Consider the following 19,094-nt stretch of genomic DNA (forward strand, 5'->3'; position numbering starts at 1 on the left):
AGAAACTGCCAACCTATGCAGAAAAAATATCATTCAAAAAATGAAGGTAAATGAAGACTTTTTCAGACAAAGAACAATTGAGAGAATTCATCACCAGCAATTATGCATTACAAGAAAAGTTTTAAAAGTTCTTTAAGCAGAAGGAAAATGAGACCAGTTAGAAACTTGAATACACACAAATAAATGAATATCATTAAAATGATACAGGCACCCCTTGTTTTATCGTGCTTTGCTTTACCGCACTTTGCAGATAGTGCATTTTTACAAATTGAAGGTTTCTAGCTACCCTGCAAAAAGCAAATCTATCAGTGCCAATTTTCCAGTTTGCTCATTTTGTGTCTCTGTGTCACAATTGAGTAATTTTAGCAATATTTCAAATGTTTTCCTTATTATTATGTTTGTTATGCTGATCTGTGGTCAGTGATCTTTGATGTTACTATTACAACTCACTGTAGGCTCATCTGATGGTTAGCAATTTTTAGCAACAAAATATTTTTAAATTAAAGTATGTACATTGTTTTCAGACATACTGCTATTGCACACTTACTAGACTACAGTATAGTGTAAACAGAAATTTTATAGGCACTGGGAAACAAAAAAATTCATGTGATTCGTGTTTTGCAATATTCGCTTTATTGCAGTGGTGTGGAACCAATCCCACAATATCTCCAAGGAATGTCTGTAAATATGAGGGTAAATATAAAATACTTTTTAAAAATTTTTGTTGCTTTTAAAAGATAATTAACTTTATAGCAAAAATAATAGCAATGTATTGTGGTACTTATAAAATAGGTAAGAGTAAAATGCAAAAATAGCACAAAGAATGGGAGGGAGTACATGGAAGTATACTGTAGGATTCTTGCATTAAACACTAAGGAGCATAATATTATTTGAAAGTACATTATGATAACTTTAAAAGTATATACTGTAAATCTAAGAGCAATTACTAAGAAAAGAAACAAAGAAGTAACTAATATGAAAGAAAATCATTAAAATTACTCAACACAAAAGAATGCAGAGAAAAAGGGAAAAAGAAAGAGCAGATGCAAAATAGGAAAACAAATATTAATGTGATAGCCTTATATCCTACCATAGAGATATTTTAATTAAATTATTGTGATTACTAATTACATTAAATGTAAATGATCCAAGCACAATAATTAAACCAAGTATATATTATCTTTAAAAATCTACTTTAAATATAAAGACACAGATTAGTTAATAAAGTAATAGGATAGAATAAGACATACCATGCAAATACTAAATATAAGAAAGCTGGAGTGTCTATAATAATATCACATAAAGTAGATTTCAGAGCAAGTTATACTCAGGAATACAAAGGGCATTTCATTATGATACAGGGGTCAGTTCATCCAGAAGACATAACAATCCTAAATATGAAAGCACTCAATAACAGAGCTTCAATATACAGTAATAAAAAACTGATAAAACTGAAAAGAGGAATAAACAAATCCACAATTTACTTGGAAACTTCCTCTTGCAGAAACTGATATAACAAATAGAAAAAGAATCAGTAAGTATATAAAAATACAATTAGTCAACTTGGCATAATTTATATTTATCCCACTACTCAGTAAGAGAAGAATGCACATTTTTTTTTAGATACACATGTAACATTCACCAAGATATACTATAGGCTAATCCATAAAAAAGTCTCAATATATTTAAAATATTGAACTCATACACAGAATGTTCTCTGATCACAGTGGATTTAAAGTAGAACTCAATAACAAAATTATCTGAAAAATCCAGATATATTTGGAAATTAAACAACATACTTCTAAGTAACCCATAAGTCAAATAAGCACAAGGGAAATTAGAAAATATTTGAACTGAATAAAAATGAAAAGAAATCGAACCTTGTAGATGCAGCTAAAGTGGTACTTAAAGGGAAATATATGGCTTTTAAAGCTTTTGTTAGAAGAAGGGTCCAAATCCAGTGAGCAAAGATTCCACTTAAGAGTCTAGGAAAAAAGAAAGAGCAAATTAGATCTAAACTAAGAAGAAAGAAGGACATAATAAATTTAAAAGCAGAAATTAACATGTAGGTGACAAATAAACAATAGACAAACTCAATGTATAAAAAAGCTGGTTTTTAGAAAGATCAACAAAATTAATAAACCTCTCGCAAGATTGGCCAATAAAAAAAGACAGACAAGGCTTCCCTGGTGGCGCAGTGGTTGAGAATCTGCCTGCCAATGCAGGGGACATGGGTTCGAGCCCTGGTCTGGGAAGATCCCACATGCCGTGGAGAAACTAGGCCCATGAGCCACAATTACTGAGCCTGCGCATCTGGAGCCTGTGCTCCACAACAAGAGAGGCCACAATAGTGAGAGGCCCGTGCACCGTGACGAAGAGTGGCCCCCACTTGCCACAACTAGAGAAAGCCCTTGCACAGAAACGACGACCCAACACAGCCATAAATAAATAAATAAATAAATAAAATTAAAAAAAAAAAAAAAAGACAGACAACACCAGTTATTGACATCAGTCACCCTATAGGCATTAAAAGGGTAAGAAGAGAATATTGCAAACAAATTTATGTGAATAAATTAATAATTTAGATAAAATGAACATATTCCTATAAACACTCAAAGTACCAAAACTCACTCAAGAAAAAATATTTTTAAATCTAAATTTCCCTAAAGGAACTGAATTTGTGTTTAAAATTTGCTTACAAAGAAAACTCCAGTCTCAGAAACATTCTCTGGTAAAGCCTATAAAACTCACAAGGAATAAATAATACCAACATTACACAAACATTTTCATAAAATTGAGCAATAGGAAGCCCTTCATAATTCATATTATATGGCTAGAATTATCCAGATACCAAAGCAAAAAAAAAATTAAAAAATTAAAAAGCTAGACATTATAAGAAAAGAAGATTACAAATAAACATATCCCTGAACATAGATGCAAAAACCCTAACAAAATTTAGTAAATCAAATCCAGCAATATATTTTAAAAAACAGTATACCATGACCAAGTTGTATTTATCCCAGGAATGCAAAGTTAGTTTCACACTCAAAAGTCGATCAGTGTGCAAAAGAATGAAGTTGGACTCTTTCCTCACACCATATATAAAAACTAAAAATGCATCATAGACAAATTTAAAAGCTAAAATTATTCTTAGAAGAAAGCATAGAGACAAATCTTCATGATCTTGGATTTGGCAAAGGTGTTTTAAATACAATACCAAAAGTACAAGCAACAAAAGAAAAATTGATAAATTGGACTTCATCAAAATTAAAAACTTTTGTACATCAAAGGACACTATCAAGGAAGTGAAAAGACACCCACAGAATGGGAGAAACTATTTGAAAATCATATACCTAATTAGGGTTAACAATCCAGAATATATAAAGAACTCTACAACTCAACTACATAAAGACAAACAACCCAATGGAAAAGGGGGCAAAGGACTTGAATAGTAATTTCTCCAAAGAAGACATACAAATGGCCAACAAGCATATTAGGGAAATGCAATTCAAAACCACAATAAGATGTCACTTCATACGAACTAGGATAGCTAAAACTTTTTTAAAAAGAAAAATAACAAGTGTTAGTAATGATGTGGAGAAACTGGAACCCTTATACATTGTTGCTGGTGGGAATGTAAAATGGTGAAACTGCTATGGAAAACAGTTTGGCAATTCCTCAAAAAGTTAAACACAGAGTTACCATATGACTCAGAAATTCTACTCCTAGGTATATACCCCAAAGAATTGACAGCAGATGTTCAAAAGCCTTTTCATGAATGTTGATAGCAGCACTAGTCACTATAGCCAAAGGGTGGAAACAACCCAAATATTCATCAACAGATGAATGGATAAACAAAACGTGGTATATCTATACAATCGAATATTATTCAGCCATAAAAAAAATGAAGTTCGGATACATACTACAACATGGATGAACCCTGACAACATTATGCTAAGTAAAAGAAGCCAAACACAAGGACCACATACTATGTTTCTATTTATATGAAATATCCAGAGACAGAAAGCAGATTAGTGGTTGCCATGGGCTGGAGGAAGATGTGAATGGAGAGTGACTGCCTAATGGGCATGGGCTTTCCTTTTAGAGAAAGCAAAATGTTCTGGACCTAGAGAGTAGAGGTGGTTGCACAACATTGTAAACATACTTAACAGCACTGAATTGTATACTTTAAAATGGTTTAAATGGTGAATATTATGTTATGTGCGTTTACCACAATAAAAAAAATCAATCAATATAATTCACTACTTTAATAGAATAAAAGAAAAAACAAACCATTATCTCAATAGATGTAGGAAAAGCATTTGACAATTTGCTACCTATTCATGATAAGAACTCTCAATAAATCAGCTGTTGAAAGGAAATTTTTCAATTTGATTAAAAAAAATCTATGAAAAACTGACGGCAATCATCCTACTTAAAAGTGAAATGAGGAACAGAGGATCAGGAACACGGCACAGATGTGCACTATCACCAAATCTATACTGGAGGCCCTATCTAGCACAATAAAGAGATAAAAAGAAAGAAAAATACTCAGATTGGAAAGGAAGAAGTAGAACTTTATTTATTCACAGACAACATAGTTGTGCACATAAAAAAATCCTACAGAAAAAGCTACTAGAACTAACAAGTGAATTTAGCAAAATTACAGGATACAGGTCAACAATCAAAACTCAATTGTATTCTATATACTAACAATGAACAATTGGAAATTGAAATTTAAAATACTATTTACAATGATATTAAAAAGCATAAAAGTTTCTCTCTAGATCTCCACATTGGAAGCTATAAAACACTGCTGAGAGAAATTAAGAAGTCCTTAATAAACAGATACATATAATATTCTTGTATCAGAAGACTTTATATTGCTGAGATGTCAATTCTCTCTCAATTGATCAATAGATTCAATACAATTCTAATCAAAACTCCAGCAGGTTTTGTTGTTGTTGTTGTTAGAAACTGTCAAGGTGATTCTAAAATTTGTGTAGAAATGCAAAAGACCCAGACTAGCCAAATGAATTCTGAAAAAGAACAAAGTTGGAAGATAAACAATACTTGATTTTGAGATTTAACATAAAGCTATAGTAATTAAGACAGAGTGGTATTGTCATAAGGATAGTGTCCACATACAGACTCAGGTTACGAGAGTCAATTAATTTGCAAGGAAAGTGCCAGGATACTTCAATGGAGAAAATACAACCTTTTCAACAAATGGTGGTGGAATGACTGGATATCCATATACAAAAACAAAACGCAAACAAGCAACCCTCATCCCTTACCTTGCACCAAACACAAATATTTACTAGAAATAGATCATAGAACTAAGGAAGCTAAAACTAAACATGGGAGAAAATCTTTACAAACTTGAGGGAGGCAAAGACTACTTAGAAAGAATGTAAAATGCATAACCCATAAAAGAAAAATAACTTGATAAACTGGAATTCAACAAAAGTGTAAAAGTGTGCTCCTTTGAAGATAATTTTAAGAAAATAAAAAGGCAAGCCACAGACTGGAAGAAATATATATTCAAAGATGTATCCAGAATATATAAAGAATTCTTACAATCAATAACCAAAAGACAACTCAATTAAAAATTGGGCAAAAAGTTTGGAACAGACACTTCACAATACGAGACATTAAAATAGCCAGTAAGCACATGAAAAAAAATGCTCAGCATCATTATTAGTCATTAGGGAAATGCAAATAAAGCCACAATGAGATATCACTATACATCCTCCAAAATGGCTATAAATGAAAGAGGCTGACAATACCAAGTGACAACAAGGATGTGGAACAACTGGAACTCTCATACATTGCTGCTGGGAATGTAAACAGTCTGACAGTTTCTTATTAAACATACACTTACCTTACAACCATGAGATTTCAATTCTAGGCACTCACCCAAGAGAAATGAAAATATATGCCCAGAGGCTTGTCTAGAGCAGTGCTTAAAATAATAGCCTGAAACTGGAAATAACCCAAATGTTCATTACCAGGTGAGTAAATAAATTGTAGTACATCCATAAAACAGAATACAACTCAATGATAAAATGTGACAAACTAATTGATATACACAGTAATATGGACGAATCTCAAAATCATTACACTGGGTGAAAGAAGACAGACACAAAAGGCTCATGTATGATTTTCTTGATATTAAATTCTAAAAAAGATAAATCGAGTCTATTGGAATAAAAAGAAGACAAATGACTACTTGAGGTCTATGGTGGGGTTGAGAACTGACTGGGCAGGAGCACAAGGGAGGGGATGACAGAACTGTTCTATATCTAGACTGCGGTAATGATTCATGGACATATTCTGTGACTGCATACTTTGCCCCAACCAGCAAACTGTACACTTCAAAGGTATATTTTTTTTTTTTTAAACTTGCAACATTTGCCTGATGTTATAGACTGAAGTGTGCCCCCCAAAATTCAAAGGTTGAGGTCTTAACCCTCAATGACTATACTTGGAGATAGGGCTTTTAAGGAGGTAATTAAGATTAATGAGGTTATAAGGGTGGGGCCCTAATCTGATAGGACTGGTGCCCTTAGAAGAAGAAGAGACACCATAGAGCTCTCCGTGAGCACACAGAAAAAAGGCCCTATAAAGACATAGCAAGGGCTTCCCTGGTGGCGCAGTGGTTAAGAATCTGCCTGCCAATGCAGGGGACACAGGTTCAAGCCCTGGTCCGGCAAGATCCCACATGCTGTGGAGCAACTAAGTCCATGAGCCACAACTACTGAGCCTGCGCTCTAGAACCTGCGAGCCATAACTACTGAAGCTTGTGCACCTAGAGCCTGTGCTCCACAACAAGAGAAGCCACCGCAATGAGAAGCACTGTAACTAGAGAAAGCCCGTGCACAGCAACAAAGACCCAACGCAGAAAAAAATAAAAAAATAAATTAACTAAATAAATTTTTTAAAAAAAGACACAGGAAGAAGGCAGCCATCTACAAGCCATGGAGAGAAGCCTCCCAGAAACTAACCCTGATGGCACCTTGGTCTTGGACTTCTAGTCTTCAGAGTTGTGAGAAAATAAACACCTGTTGTTTAAACCACTCAGCCTATGGTATGAGCAATATACCTGAGTATCAAGCACAAGAAAATAAACTCACCATTCCTTACTAATCATGTTATTCTTGAGCCTATTTTGCCTTTAGCTGATTGAAGTTTTTCTGGAATATGTGTTGAGAGGCCAGCAGTTGTTTTAATTCTGTAGAAGGCCTTGGCCAACAGATCAGACAGCTGATGCATATGTTAGACCCAAAGTGATGGTGGGATTTTCAGACCTGTGAAAGCAGTCATTGAAACGACTGATATCATTGGGACCAAGTGAAAGGAAGCTCACAAGAGCACCTCTGTCACACCCAGGTGTGTGTCAGGTCATGTATCAGTGAAAGAGTTGCTTTCTCTTGGCTTTTGGTTGTGCCTCACTTGGCAATGGCACCAAATCCATGGATGGTGGGCTTCTCTCTTTCTCTCTACCATCCCAGTTATCAGATACATTTCTGCAACCAATGATTCCATCAGTTCTCATCTGTCCACTGATTAGGTTCATTTATTTAGAGAGATATTTTTCAGCTAACAAACTATGATCCACTTTTCTCCTTTAAAACTATCTTAGGGGCCCTCAAAGGTTGGTTATGAGGAAAGGCTTCCAGGTGGAGGTGGACCTTTATTTGGACCAAGGCTTCACCCTGGCTCCCCTCAGCCTATTCTCAATACAGCAGCCAGAATGATCCTCCTACAGCTTAAGTCAGGCTCCATCACTCCCATCTGGCTCAGAGTCTTCACAGCAGAGGACAAGGTCCTCAGCGGCCTGACCCTCTGTGACCTCTCTGACCTCAGCTTCTACCTGCCACACTGGCCTCCTTGCTGTACCTTGAACATGTGGTGCTCCCTCAGGGCCTTTGCACCTGCTATTTCTCCTGCTTGGAACACGTTTCCTAACTATCCCCGCGGCTCGCTCCCCATTTCCTTCGGGTGTCGGCTCAAATGTTACCTTTCCAGGGAGGCCTTCTCTGACCTCCCTAGTGAATAAACCAACATTCCCCACCCCACCTTAGGGAGTCCTTTCCGGCTTTATCTTCGCCCTGGTGCTCTTTCTCCCTAGCACATACTGCTCTCTGACTTACTTGCTTTCTCTTGATTCGCTCTCTCGTTCTTTACCAACTCCCCACACCAGAAGGTAAGCACCAAGGGAGAGAAACTTTGTCTGGCACATGCGGGATGCTCAGTAATAACTTGTTGCGTGGACAGTGGAAATCTGCTCCTTTTATAGAATAGAAGTCAGAGGAGAGAAGTTACCATCCTCGGCTGCCTTCATCCTCCTCTGCCACCCACAGCTCTCCCTGGCCTCCAGATCTCGCTCAGACAGAAACTGAGAAAAATCCTGCAGACGAGCATATGAGGCAGGGCTTCGGGATGAAATAAGAATGTCAGCTACATGTGGGCCGAGGCAAGAGGCCATCCGGTGTTTGAGGCAGGTGGGTAGGATAATCCAGTGGCCCCTGGGCTCCCTCCCTCCCTCCTCCTGAGGGCTACACTTTCCACCAGGGCTTTCTCAGATGGATTGACCGAACTGGAACAGCCTGACAAGAGACTGGTTCTCTCGGCCCTCAGGCCACCCACGCAGTGCCTGGAGCAGACAGAGGCTTGTCCACCACCTCCAGCATCCCAGACAACATCGTCATTGTCCTCTGTGTGCCGTGATGCAAAAGGGTTGGGACACAGTGCTTTTCCCTTCCTCCAGACGCCTTCCCCTCTCCTCCTTCCACTCTCCTCTCCCATGTTCCTGCTTGTTTTCCTCTCTTGTGCAATCCCAGCAGCTGTGGCATATTTTCTGCTATTGCAGAGATCAATGGGGGAGCTATGGCCCTTCCAACAGAATGGATTCCCACAATGTGAGTGACAGCATGTTGAGAACTTCCGTGCCTGCCGCATTAAAAGATCTGAAATGCCCTTCCTTAAACAGAAAAACCTGCTCAACAAAAGACAGATGGTGAAAATACCTCAGTGGCCACTGTCCCTCGGAAAATGCCATTCTGAGATAAAACTGAGTTTTTCCTCTTTGAGACATAAAAATGTGTATTGCAAAACGATGCTCTTCAGGCACATATGCCATTCAATGGGTTGTTTGACAAAGAGACTCATAGTAAATGCTTTGTCGATGTTATTTATCTTAGTCTTCCTCATATCACCACCACCACCAGCCAGGACAGGATCTAGAACCACCCCCCCCCCCAGCCTTCTAAAGCACTCTTGGGTTACTAAGAAGATCTTTGTGCAGTTTTCAAAATAGAGGAGACTTGATGAGGAACTGAATTTTCCTCTTCACATTCCATTCCTTTTTGCAAGGAAAATGGCCTTGAATTTTCCTTTTAAAAATGCTAAATGGAACTAGAAAAAAAGGATCCTAGGAACTTAGAAAAATCATTTGTTTTCCTATTATTTAATCAGCCATGGCCTCCTAACACGTGTACAAGGGTAAAGAACTCATGCAGTGTTAATGCATTTATGAGGTCACCTTCTTAGCAACGTCCCAAACACTCTTGGTAATGCTCTCCATAGATCTCACGCTGGAGCACTCATAGCTGCAACGCAGGATATCGGCCGGCCGTGTGTTTCAGATGATTGCCTTTTCATCCATTTATACTTCCACTGAATTTTCCTAATCATCTAGGGAAAACTTTGAAATCCCTTTCAAAGATCAGAACCGGGGCTGGGACTAGGGCAAGGCAGCTAGACTGCAATTTTAAGGAGGCACTCACTCTCAGATGCTGGCCCTGCCCTTGAAGACCTCCTTAAATTTTGCAGCCTAGGCTCCTCACTCTCAGGGTCATGCAAGTGACTCTGTCACCAATCTGGAAGCTGGGGTCAGACAATACCTTGGTCAGGGAATGTGTGTGCAGGGGAAATTAAACTGCTTGGGAGGCAGGAGACCTATGTTCCAGTCCCCTCTTTACCACTTTTGCCATATTCCATCAAATCTAAGATACCACTGATTGTACAAAACACCATCGCTTGATGTACCATCAAGAAAAAAAAAAATGCTGCCCATTAAACTGTGACATAATGGCATAACGACAATCGTGTGAGATACAAGAATTGGCCTCACTAGCCTCTCACAGCCTTGAATTTTGTCATCTATACTGAGGGATTAGACAATTTCTCCTGCCTTCAGTTTAGTCACTTGACGTGATAGGTAATCCTTTTGCACATATCTCAATAATAAAACATAAATCTAGCTCTGTGTGCTTGTGGGTATCTTTTCTTTATTAAAAGTATTTGGCTGCTACTTTGCAAAAAAAAAAAAAAAAAACACAAAGAAAACAGAACTGAAATTGCGTCATTCCTCCAATGACAAATATTTGCTTTATCAATATCAAATTTATATTCCATGCTCTATTTCCTTGACTCTCTTTGTAACCACGTAAACAATAACTTTTTGTTTCAGTGCCAAATCACAGTGTAGCTTTTTTGAAGTCATCTTAATCAGCGACTAAACTCAAGACATGTATTACCAACAATGTACCTATCTCATTGAAAAGTTGAAAACATCAGAAGCTAAAACTCAGTAGATGAATTCACAGGCAATGACAAATACATCACAATCACTGCCAGACCAACAGCAATTGATGAGGTGCTGCCCCACCAGCAGTAGTCACAGATCCAGATGGGTAATCAATTCACAACACACTTGACTTTAATCTAGCACTGCCCTTCCTTAGCTTCATAGCAGGAAAAAGGATGGGAAACACAGTATGTATCTGCTGTCTCATAGGAAGGCCAGCAACTACTCCCGATGTAGAGTCTTGGCCTCCCTCTACCACAGTGGGGATGAACACAGTTGCTAGGGATGATGTGTATGGTTCACCCTGCCCCAAAGAAGCCACAACCTTGGTTTCCTATTGGCCTCTATATTGCTCTAGTCCTGCAGGCCTAAGGCCACGTGACCGCTCCAAGTTCTCCCAGTCCCAGGGCCGTCCCAGGTATCTAGAGTTTCACAATAATCAAGACAGATAATCCACCCCAGGTATAGAGCAATCCACACTTATCTTAACCCCTTATGTTTCCAAGGAAAAGTTGCTGTGAGAAGGTAAGTCTGCGGTCATCTTCCCAGGCAGGTTAATGGGAAAATGTTCCTAACTCTCATGTGCCATTGACTGCAAAACACACCCTGATTCCAGGGGCATTAAAATTGGCAAGGGTACATCTTAGAAAAACTGAAATGCTGCTTTTACATATCATTTTAATTGCCAACCCTGGTTGCCACAACTGAAATGGGGATGATCATTTTAATGAGCTATTTAAGGGAATATCTCTTGTGTTCCTTTTCAGCTTTCAAGTCGAATTATGAGCCTATGACTTTAATGTGTGTGAGCTGTTGGATTCTGACAATGGTCATGCAATGACTATCATACTAGGGCACACATGGAAGCCCTGGGAGCTCCAGGAACAGAGCCTCTGGGTTGTCTGTGCCTCTGGGGTGCAGCCTGGGGCAGGGCACGCTGAGCCTGAAAGGCTCCGTGAGCTTCTGAAGTTGCAAAAATAATAATAGTCAACCATTTTTGACTCCCCTAGTATATGCCAAGCACTTTACATACCTCATCTCATTTAATTGGCACAATAACCCAGCGAGGTAAGTATTACTCTTCCCATTTTACAGATGAGGAAATTCTGCTGGTGAGTGATGGAGCTGGGATTAGAAGTCAGGCAGCCTGCTTCAGGATGCAGGCTCTTAACCACCATGCTTACCACCTCTCACCTACAGTCACCCTGTCTCACATGAGATTCACTGTCACTGACGAAAGGTTACTTGATACAAGTAGTAATATTGAGCCCCTTTAAAGAACACCCAGGGAATTAAAAAAACAACACTTTTTTTTAGGCAATGGGGTACATGCAATAGGAAGAGAGGATTCCATGATGTAGCTTCAGAAACATATTGCCCTCAAATAAAAACAGGGTGCCTACACCTCAGTATGTGCCATCTGACAGAGACAGTGTATTATGGGCTGAATTGTGTCCCCCCAAATTCACAGGCTGAAGTCCTAGCCCCTACTACCTCTGAGTGTAACAGTATTTGCAGAGAAGGCCTTTTAAAAGATAATTAACATTAAATGAGGTCATTAGGATAGGTCCTAATCCAGTACAACTGGTACCTTTATAAAAAGAGAGCAGGACACAGATTTGTATGTGAGATAAGGCCGCATACAAATCAATCTCAGAAACCCGGGATACCAAAAATGGGTATTTTAGGAGTTCATGTGTCATTAGGTGAACCCATATTAAACTTCTGTTTGTGTAGGTAAAAAAATGGTCAAATATGGACAATTTTATTTGTTCATCTTCTAATTATACATATTTGCAGAAAAGACCTTGGAACCAACAAGTCCTACCACCCCTAGTTTATAAATGATAGACATGAGACCCATTCAGATGCACTGATTTATCAAAAGCCCAAAAACGTGTCAGCAGAAGAACTGGACCCCAAACCAGAAATTACATTTCCTTTCGTGAAGGCAAGTTGGCAGTATCTATTAAAAAGTACATATCAAATAGTAACCATGCTCTTTCACATAACAATTCCACCCCTAGGAATTGATCTACCAGAAACATCTTGAATAGGTGTGCAGAAATATATAGATAAGAAGACCCACAATGCCAGCCCCATATGTGATGTGAAAATTTAGAAAGAATCCAAATGCCGACTCATGGGGAATTGGTTAAATCAATGATGGTTCATCCATCTGCACTCAAATCTATGTACCGGGGACTTCCCTGGTGGTGCAGTGGTTAAGAATCCGCCTGCCAATGCAGGGGTCACGGGCCGATCCCTGGACCAGGAAGATCCCACATGCCGCGGAGCAACTAAGCCCATGCACTACAACTACTGAGCCTGTGCTCTAGGGCCTGCATGCCACAACTACTGAGCCCACATGCTGCAACTACTGAAGGCCATGCACCTAGAGCCTGTGCTCCACAACAAGAGAAGCCACTGCAAGGAGAAGCCCACGCACAGCAACAAAGAGTATCCCCCGCTTGCCTCACCTAGAGAAAGCCCGTGTGCAGCAACGAAGACACAAATGCAGCCAATTAATTAATTAATTAATTAATTAAAGTAAGAGTAGTAATTAAAAAAAAAATATCTGTGTACCATAGTTAAAAAGAAAGAGGTCACTCTCTTTGCTCATGTTAAAAGATGCCCAAATCATATTAAAAGCAAGAAAGGATACCTAGAAAAAGAAAATAAAAATACAACTCACAAAAGATGTATTAATATCCATGCACTGAGGGGTATAAAGTACCCAACACTCAGTAGGCACTTTTGACCCTCCCCACCTCCTCCATCTTGCATATCGTTTGAATCATCGCAATGAACTCAAGGAGCTGGTCCGTTCTACCGCCTACCAGCTGGGTGATCTCGGGCAAGAAGCTTCAGTTCCCCCGCCAGTAAGGTTGAAAGAAATTATAGCACTTCCTTCAGAAGTTGTTGATAGGATTTCGTGAGACTAGGTACATAAAGTGCTTAGAACAATGCTTGGCAGATAGTAAGTGCTTAATAGATATGCACCATTATGGTAATGATGATGTTATTCATCTCTGGAACCTGAAGAAACAAGGTTTCTTTAGTTCGTATTGTATTTACTCTGCTTTTTTTTATCTCCTTTAAAAAATTATCTTGTAAGAAAACATAATAAATCATCCTGCTTATTCCCTGCCTGAAATTAAATTAAAAGGCAGTGCTTTTTAAAGCAGCGCTTACCCCAATAAACTCTAGCAATATTAGGCATTCCGATACTTAATGTAGCCTCTAAAGACAATTTCATTATTTCATTACTAAACTGATAAACTGCTTTTCTGAGAAGTTAATATTAACAGAGTCATTCCCAGGTAAATAAATTGTTTATCAGGTATAACCCAAGATGCCTCCACGAAGTATGCAGTGTACCCAGCCCTCTTCTGTTGAGGGATCAGTTTGGGCCTTCTCTTCTACTCATTTAGGTAACAGGGTGGCTATGGCACAGGTCTTTCAAATGCACGGAAGGAACCTTTTATGTAACCATACTCTAACTTAAAACAGGACTTTCTGTTTGAGGTTCTTCCCGGGGCATTCTAAGTATTAACTGAACCAGCCAGGCTTATTTCCACAGACCTTAAACCTGAAAGATTTGTGCAGCCCTATAAACAGACTGGAATTAAAATACAATTCACCCACATTCTGATTCTGATCTAGTATTTCTTTGGTCCATGGACGCTCTGTGGAACCAAGCGCAATTTAGACTCCAAAGAACCACTGAGCATGGGGAAGGCTATCTAAGCTTGGCAAATTACTGTTACAGAAGCTCCCAGAAGTAAAGGGTCTTTTCGAGCTTTTTGTGCCAGCTGAGGCGCAGACAGGTTGTGTGTCTTGCCCAAAGTTTCACAGCTGGTCAGTGGTACAGGTAGGGCTGGAACCCAGGTAGTAGCTTTCCAATAGAGATGCTCCTTCCACTGCTGGTACATTATCATTCTTCCGTTTATGCTTCTTGGAAAACCGAGCAAAGTTAAAACAGTTCATTCAGGGTCAAAGGGGCAGTCAAGTAGAACTGGCGATGCTAACCAGCAGATCATAAAATCCTAGAGGGCGGGTCCTCTGCCCCTCGTCTACTCCCACGGGCCCTGTGTAAATGTTCTTGCTGATTGTCTCCCAACGCACAGTTTAGAGGAAGTTTCTCTTCTAGGTTAGCACTACGCGTTTAACTTCAGGTTCTGACACACGCGTCTGTGATTATCAGAGCAGGCACGCCCCCCAGTGCCCCGACCTGGCGGCCCGCAAAGGTTGCGGGGTCCTTAGCCACCACCCAACCGCGGTGGTCTTGCAGCCCTAGCAACTCGAAGCTCGCCCATAGCAACTCGTCAGCGACTTTTTTCTGGTTTTGGCAACCTGGAGACGGTAAACTGGTATCAGATTGAGCCGGAAGCAGAATGGTTGGGCACGGCTAGTCTTGAGGGTACAGAGCGCCTTCTGAAGGCCGAAGACCTCTCGGCAAGCCTTTGTAAATGCGGGTGCAAGCCTCCCCTCCCGCAACAGTCCAGGGACCGCGTCTACTTGATCCTGGTAACTGAGTGCGCTTCAGGTGACACTCGGATGCCCACCAGGTCACCCCCAAGTTCAGAGAGGCAGCTCTCCTGCGCAGCTTCCGCCTTGGCCGAAACGCCTCTCCTGCACGGAAGACCTTTCTCACCCGCACTTTCCTACGCCCCACAGCGTGAGCCCCTTCTCTGCACCCACATTCCATCTCCCCCACCGGAGGCGAGTGGTATAAACCTCACGCTCCGTCTGGGTGCCCCGCGAGCGCGGTCTGGGGAGGTGCGCGCGCGGGTGGGAGTGGGTCCCCAGGATCGCGGAGTCCCGGGCGCCGAAGCGTCCTGCCCTCCACCCACGCCAGAGGGCTGGGGCGGTGGGCGGTTCGCTCTCCGGGAGGGGAGGCAGCTCCGCAGCCACGGCAAGGGCGGAGGAAGGCAGGGGCACCGCGATCGCGCGGAGACCGCGTGGGAAACTCGGGGCGCAACAGGAGTCAGTGCAGCTGGCCCGACGTAGCAGCAGGTCGGCTAGTGCCAGGGAAAGCGCCACACATATGCCGACCGCGCTGTTGGTGGGCGACTGGTATTATTCGGAATTATAAACCGGGCGGTTACAGCAGACACTCGAGGTGCTCCCCTCCTGGGAAGGAAGAAGGGAGTTGGGCACCAGGACACGGAGAGACCGGGGGTGGGGGGAGCCTCTCCCTGGCTGCGGGGTGTCCTAAAGAGGTGTGAGGACAGCTCTGGGCGCGGGGGTGGGAGGGGGCGGCGCGCGGGACATGCGGACCCCACGCGCCGGGCTCACCTGGCGCGCACTCGGCGGGTCCATGCCGGCGGCGGGCGGCTGCTGGGCGCCCCGGCGGTGCCCTTGGCCCGCGCCGCAGGCCCGCACAGAGGGCACAGGGCGACCGCACCCCGAGTCGAGGGGCTGGTCGTTCCGAGGGACTCTGGCCGCGAGCCTGAGCCTCTTTGCGCCTTCACTCCCCAGGCGCGTCCCGAGCCAGCGAGTGCCTGGGTCCTAGCGCCCCTCCCAGGGTGTGAGCCCCGACTTTGAGCCCGCTTAGCGCCCCCCCACCCCCCCACCCCGCCTTTAGCTATTCCGATCCCCGCAGCGCCCCTCCCGCGCCTCGAGGGAAGTCGAGTCTCGCCTGCTCTGCCCAGACTGGTTTCTTGGGACTCGGAATCTGGACACGGAGCTTTCTCCTCACCATGCCCATCCTTTTCCACTCTCTTCTCCGTGCGCCTCTACCCCCAAGAAAACACTGAAGGATCAGATTTGCCTCATTCCTCAACTGAGATTCGTATACACTATCATTTTAAAGAGATTCTAATGTCAGAGACATTAGTCTAGATAGATAGATAGATAGATAGATAGATAGATAGATAGATAGATAGATAGATAGATAGATAGATATCGTTCTTCCTCAAAGTTAAAGGAGGACTTTTGTATTCAAATGAATTTGTAAAGGACACCTGATTATGTGTCTGTTGCGGGGCGGGATAGGCTGGTGAGGGGGTGTTGTCCCTCAGCCTTAATCGTGCGGACAATTTACCAACGCGAGTCAAACGTGGATCAAGCCAAAGGCACTGCTACCCTTAGCGCCCCTCCCAATGTATTTTGGGAGCTGGACTCAAAGGCCTGGGCAGATACTATTAAGCTTTCAGGCACTTTGAAAAAGTAATGAATCGGGCCCAATTAAATCCTTCAGCTGTGAATAAGCCTGGCATCCAGCTGTGGTTATTATCACACCTGCCCTATACCTGGCTCCTCTAGGGGGACGGATTTCTAACAAAGACCTAGGGAGCATTTACAAAGGCCTTTCTCTCTCAACTGCCCACAGGGCTGAGTCAGTCCAGCCAAAACCAAGATCAACAACAGCAATCTTTTCCGGCTGACTTTCTCATCCAGAGAGGCTGATGCGATTTCTAATGGCAGAAAAGGAAAACAAGTCATTTTTAGAAGTAAAACCTAGTGCATAGGACACGGAGAGAGACAAGGAAAAACATTATTATTTTAGTGTTAGCCATAATCTATAAAGGTCAACCATAAGGCATGAGAGCAGTATGAATATAGCCTTTATTGTCTTTTTCTAAGGAACTCAAAGCCTTTTCCCTCAACGGCACTCCTCTCTGTGTGAACAGACTCTAAGATGGCCTCCAGTTATCCCTACCTCCGGGCGTTCATGCCTTTGTGGACTCCCCTCCCCTTGAGTGTCAGGGAACCTGTGACTTGCTTCCTATCCATAAAGTACGGTAAAGGTGATGGGGATGTCACTTCAGTGATTATGGTACACAGTCTAGCTAGGAAAAGCTCTCTCTTGCTGGTTTTGATGGAGCAAACAGCCATGTTGGCGAGACCCTTTGTGGCAAGGAACCGAGGGGGCCTCTGGCCTAGAGCCAATAAGAAACTGAGGCCCTTAGTCCAACAAACTGAAAAGAACTAAGTCCTGCCAACAACCAGGAGAGCCCAAAACTGAACCCTTCCCTAGTTGAGCCTTGAGATGAGACTGTAGCCCCAGCTAACACAGAGGACCTGTATATCCACGCTCAACTGCTGACCCACAGAAACTGTGAGATAATTTATGTGTGTGTTTAAGCCACTAAATTTGTGGTAATGTGTTATGTACAACAGCAAAACTAATACACTTCCTCCTTCCACAGATGGAAAAGTAAGGCAAAGAAGATTAGGTAGAAGGGTTGAGGTCACTGAAATCAGAAGCATAATCTATCATTATTTCACAATCATAGCCTTTTAAGGCCCTATATAGACAAGGAAAAGCAGAACAGCAAAGACATCAGAAGGTGAAAGATTAAGTTCAGGTTGAGACTTGGGGGGTAAAGCAACACAACTTTAAGAAAGTCTGAAAATAACCCAGCAGGTAAAAGGACAGTTTGAAGAACTCAGGGTAAGTCAACCCAAGAAAAAGTACAAATATTTTCAGAAAGTAAAGGAAAAGGAAAACGAGAAAAACAATAATAACACCAAATCCTCTGAATCCCTTTTCTCATTATCTATAAAAGAAAAACAAAAGCCATATTATTCACTCCTGGAAGTGCGGGGATTTTCCAGAAGAGCTGCTCAAGAAGTACTAGGAGGCTAGCTGTGCACAGTACATGCCTGTGGCAACCAGCAGGTTGTCTACTGTTCCCGAGATACTGCCTAAAAACAGACGGCGTCTCAAGACTATTAGCCAGAGTTCTGAGGGTCTGAGTTTATTTGTTAGCTTCTCAGTGTCTTTGGATGCCTACTGTTTAAAAGCTTTCTATTCCATCCCTGCTATAATACAGCAAAATCAAGCCCAACACTTAACCCTGTTGTGCACCTTGAAGGGGATTATGGAGTGATGCATGATTTTTAAAGAGAGGAAGAGAGGGAAGGAGAAAAGGGAAAGAAAGAAGGAAGGAGAAGCAAAGGGAACTAAAGCAAAGGGAAGGAAACCAAGAAGGGAGAGAACAAAGGGAAAAGAACCCAAAGCACAGAGTTCCCAGTCTAGTGGGGGAGTGGCTGGAAAGTCTACAACAACATAATGAAGCACTGTTCTCACACTTCCTGTTGCTTACTGGACATCTCTACGAGAGTCCCACCACATTTCACAATGAAAGTTTCTGAACCAGGAAGCATCACCTCCCTACCAAATCTGATTCCTGGTGGTTAATGCCACTAACAACTCTCCCAATTCAATCCACAGCCATCTGGCTTCCCTCCTTCTCCGTTGCTCTCTGAACCAACCAGCCACCTCTTCCACTGTAGTGTCACTGGCCTGTCCCTCCCTTTGCACCCCTATTGCCAGGAGTGAAACAGTGCCCATGTCTCTCCCTGGACTAAGCCAGGTAAGTAGCCATAGCCAACATGGGAGGATTTAACTCAGAGGGGCTAGAGTCCAGCCCACGCCCTGCTCATGCCTATAATGTCTCCTCCACCCAGATTTTACATCGCTTATAATTTCCTCGGAGTGGTTTTTTGTTGTTGTTGTTGTTGTTGTTTTGGTCCTAATTGGTTCAGC

The 19,094-nt window shown here is 41.9% G+C and overlaps 1 protein-coding gene across 13 annotated transcripts in view; it reads right to left on the reverse strand.

Moving 5' to 3' along the window:
• The window catches only part of PDE8B (phosphodiesterase 8B), a 383,716-nt gene that overhangs the window by 274,425 nt on the left and 90,197 nt on the right, over positions 1-19,094 (reverse strand). For 2 of the 13 annotated variants that reach the window (XM_082457141.1, XM_082457149.1), the window contains exon 1: positions 15,896-16,009. The exons of the other annotated variants lie outside the window; for them this stretch is intronic. In XM_082457141.1, the coding sequence (XP_082313267.1) occupies positions 15,896-15,919 (24 nt within the window). In that variant the 5' untranslated portion in view covers positions 15,920-16,009. Of the gene's footprint in view, positions 1-15,895; positions 16,010-19,094 lie in introns of those variants that run through there. 13 annotated transcript variants of the gene reach the window in all.

Source organism: Balaenoptera physalus (genome assembly GCF_965194825.1).
Source record: "Balaenoptera physalus genome assembly, chromosome: 3".
Taxonomy (NCBI): Eukaryota; Metazoa; Chordata; class Mammalia; order Artiodactyla; family Balaenopteridae; genus Balaenoptera; species Balaenoptera physalus.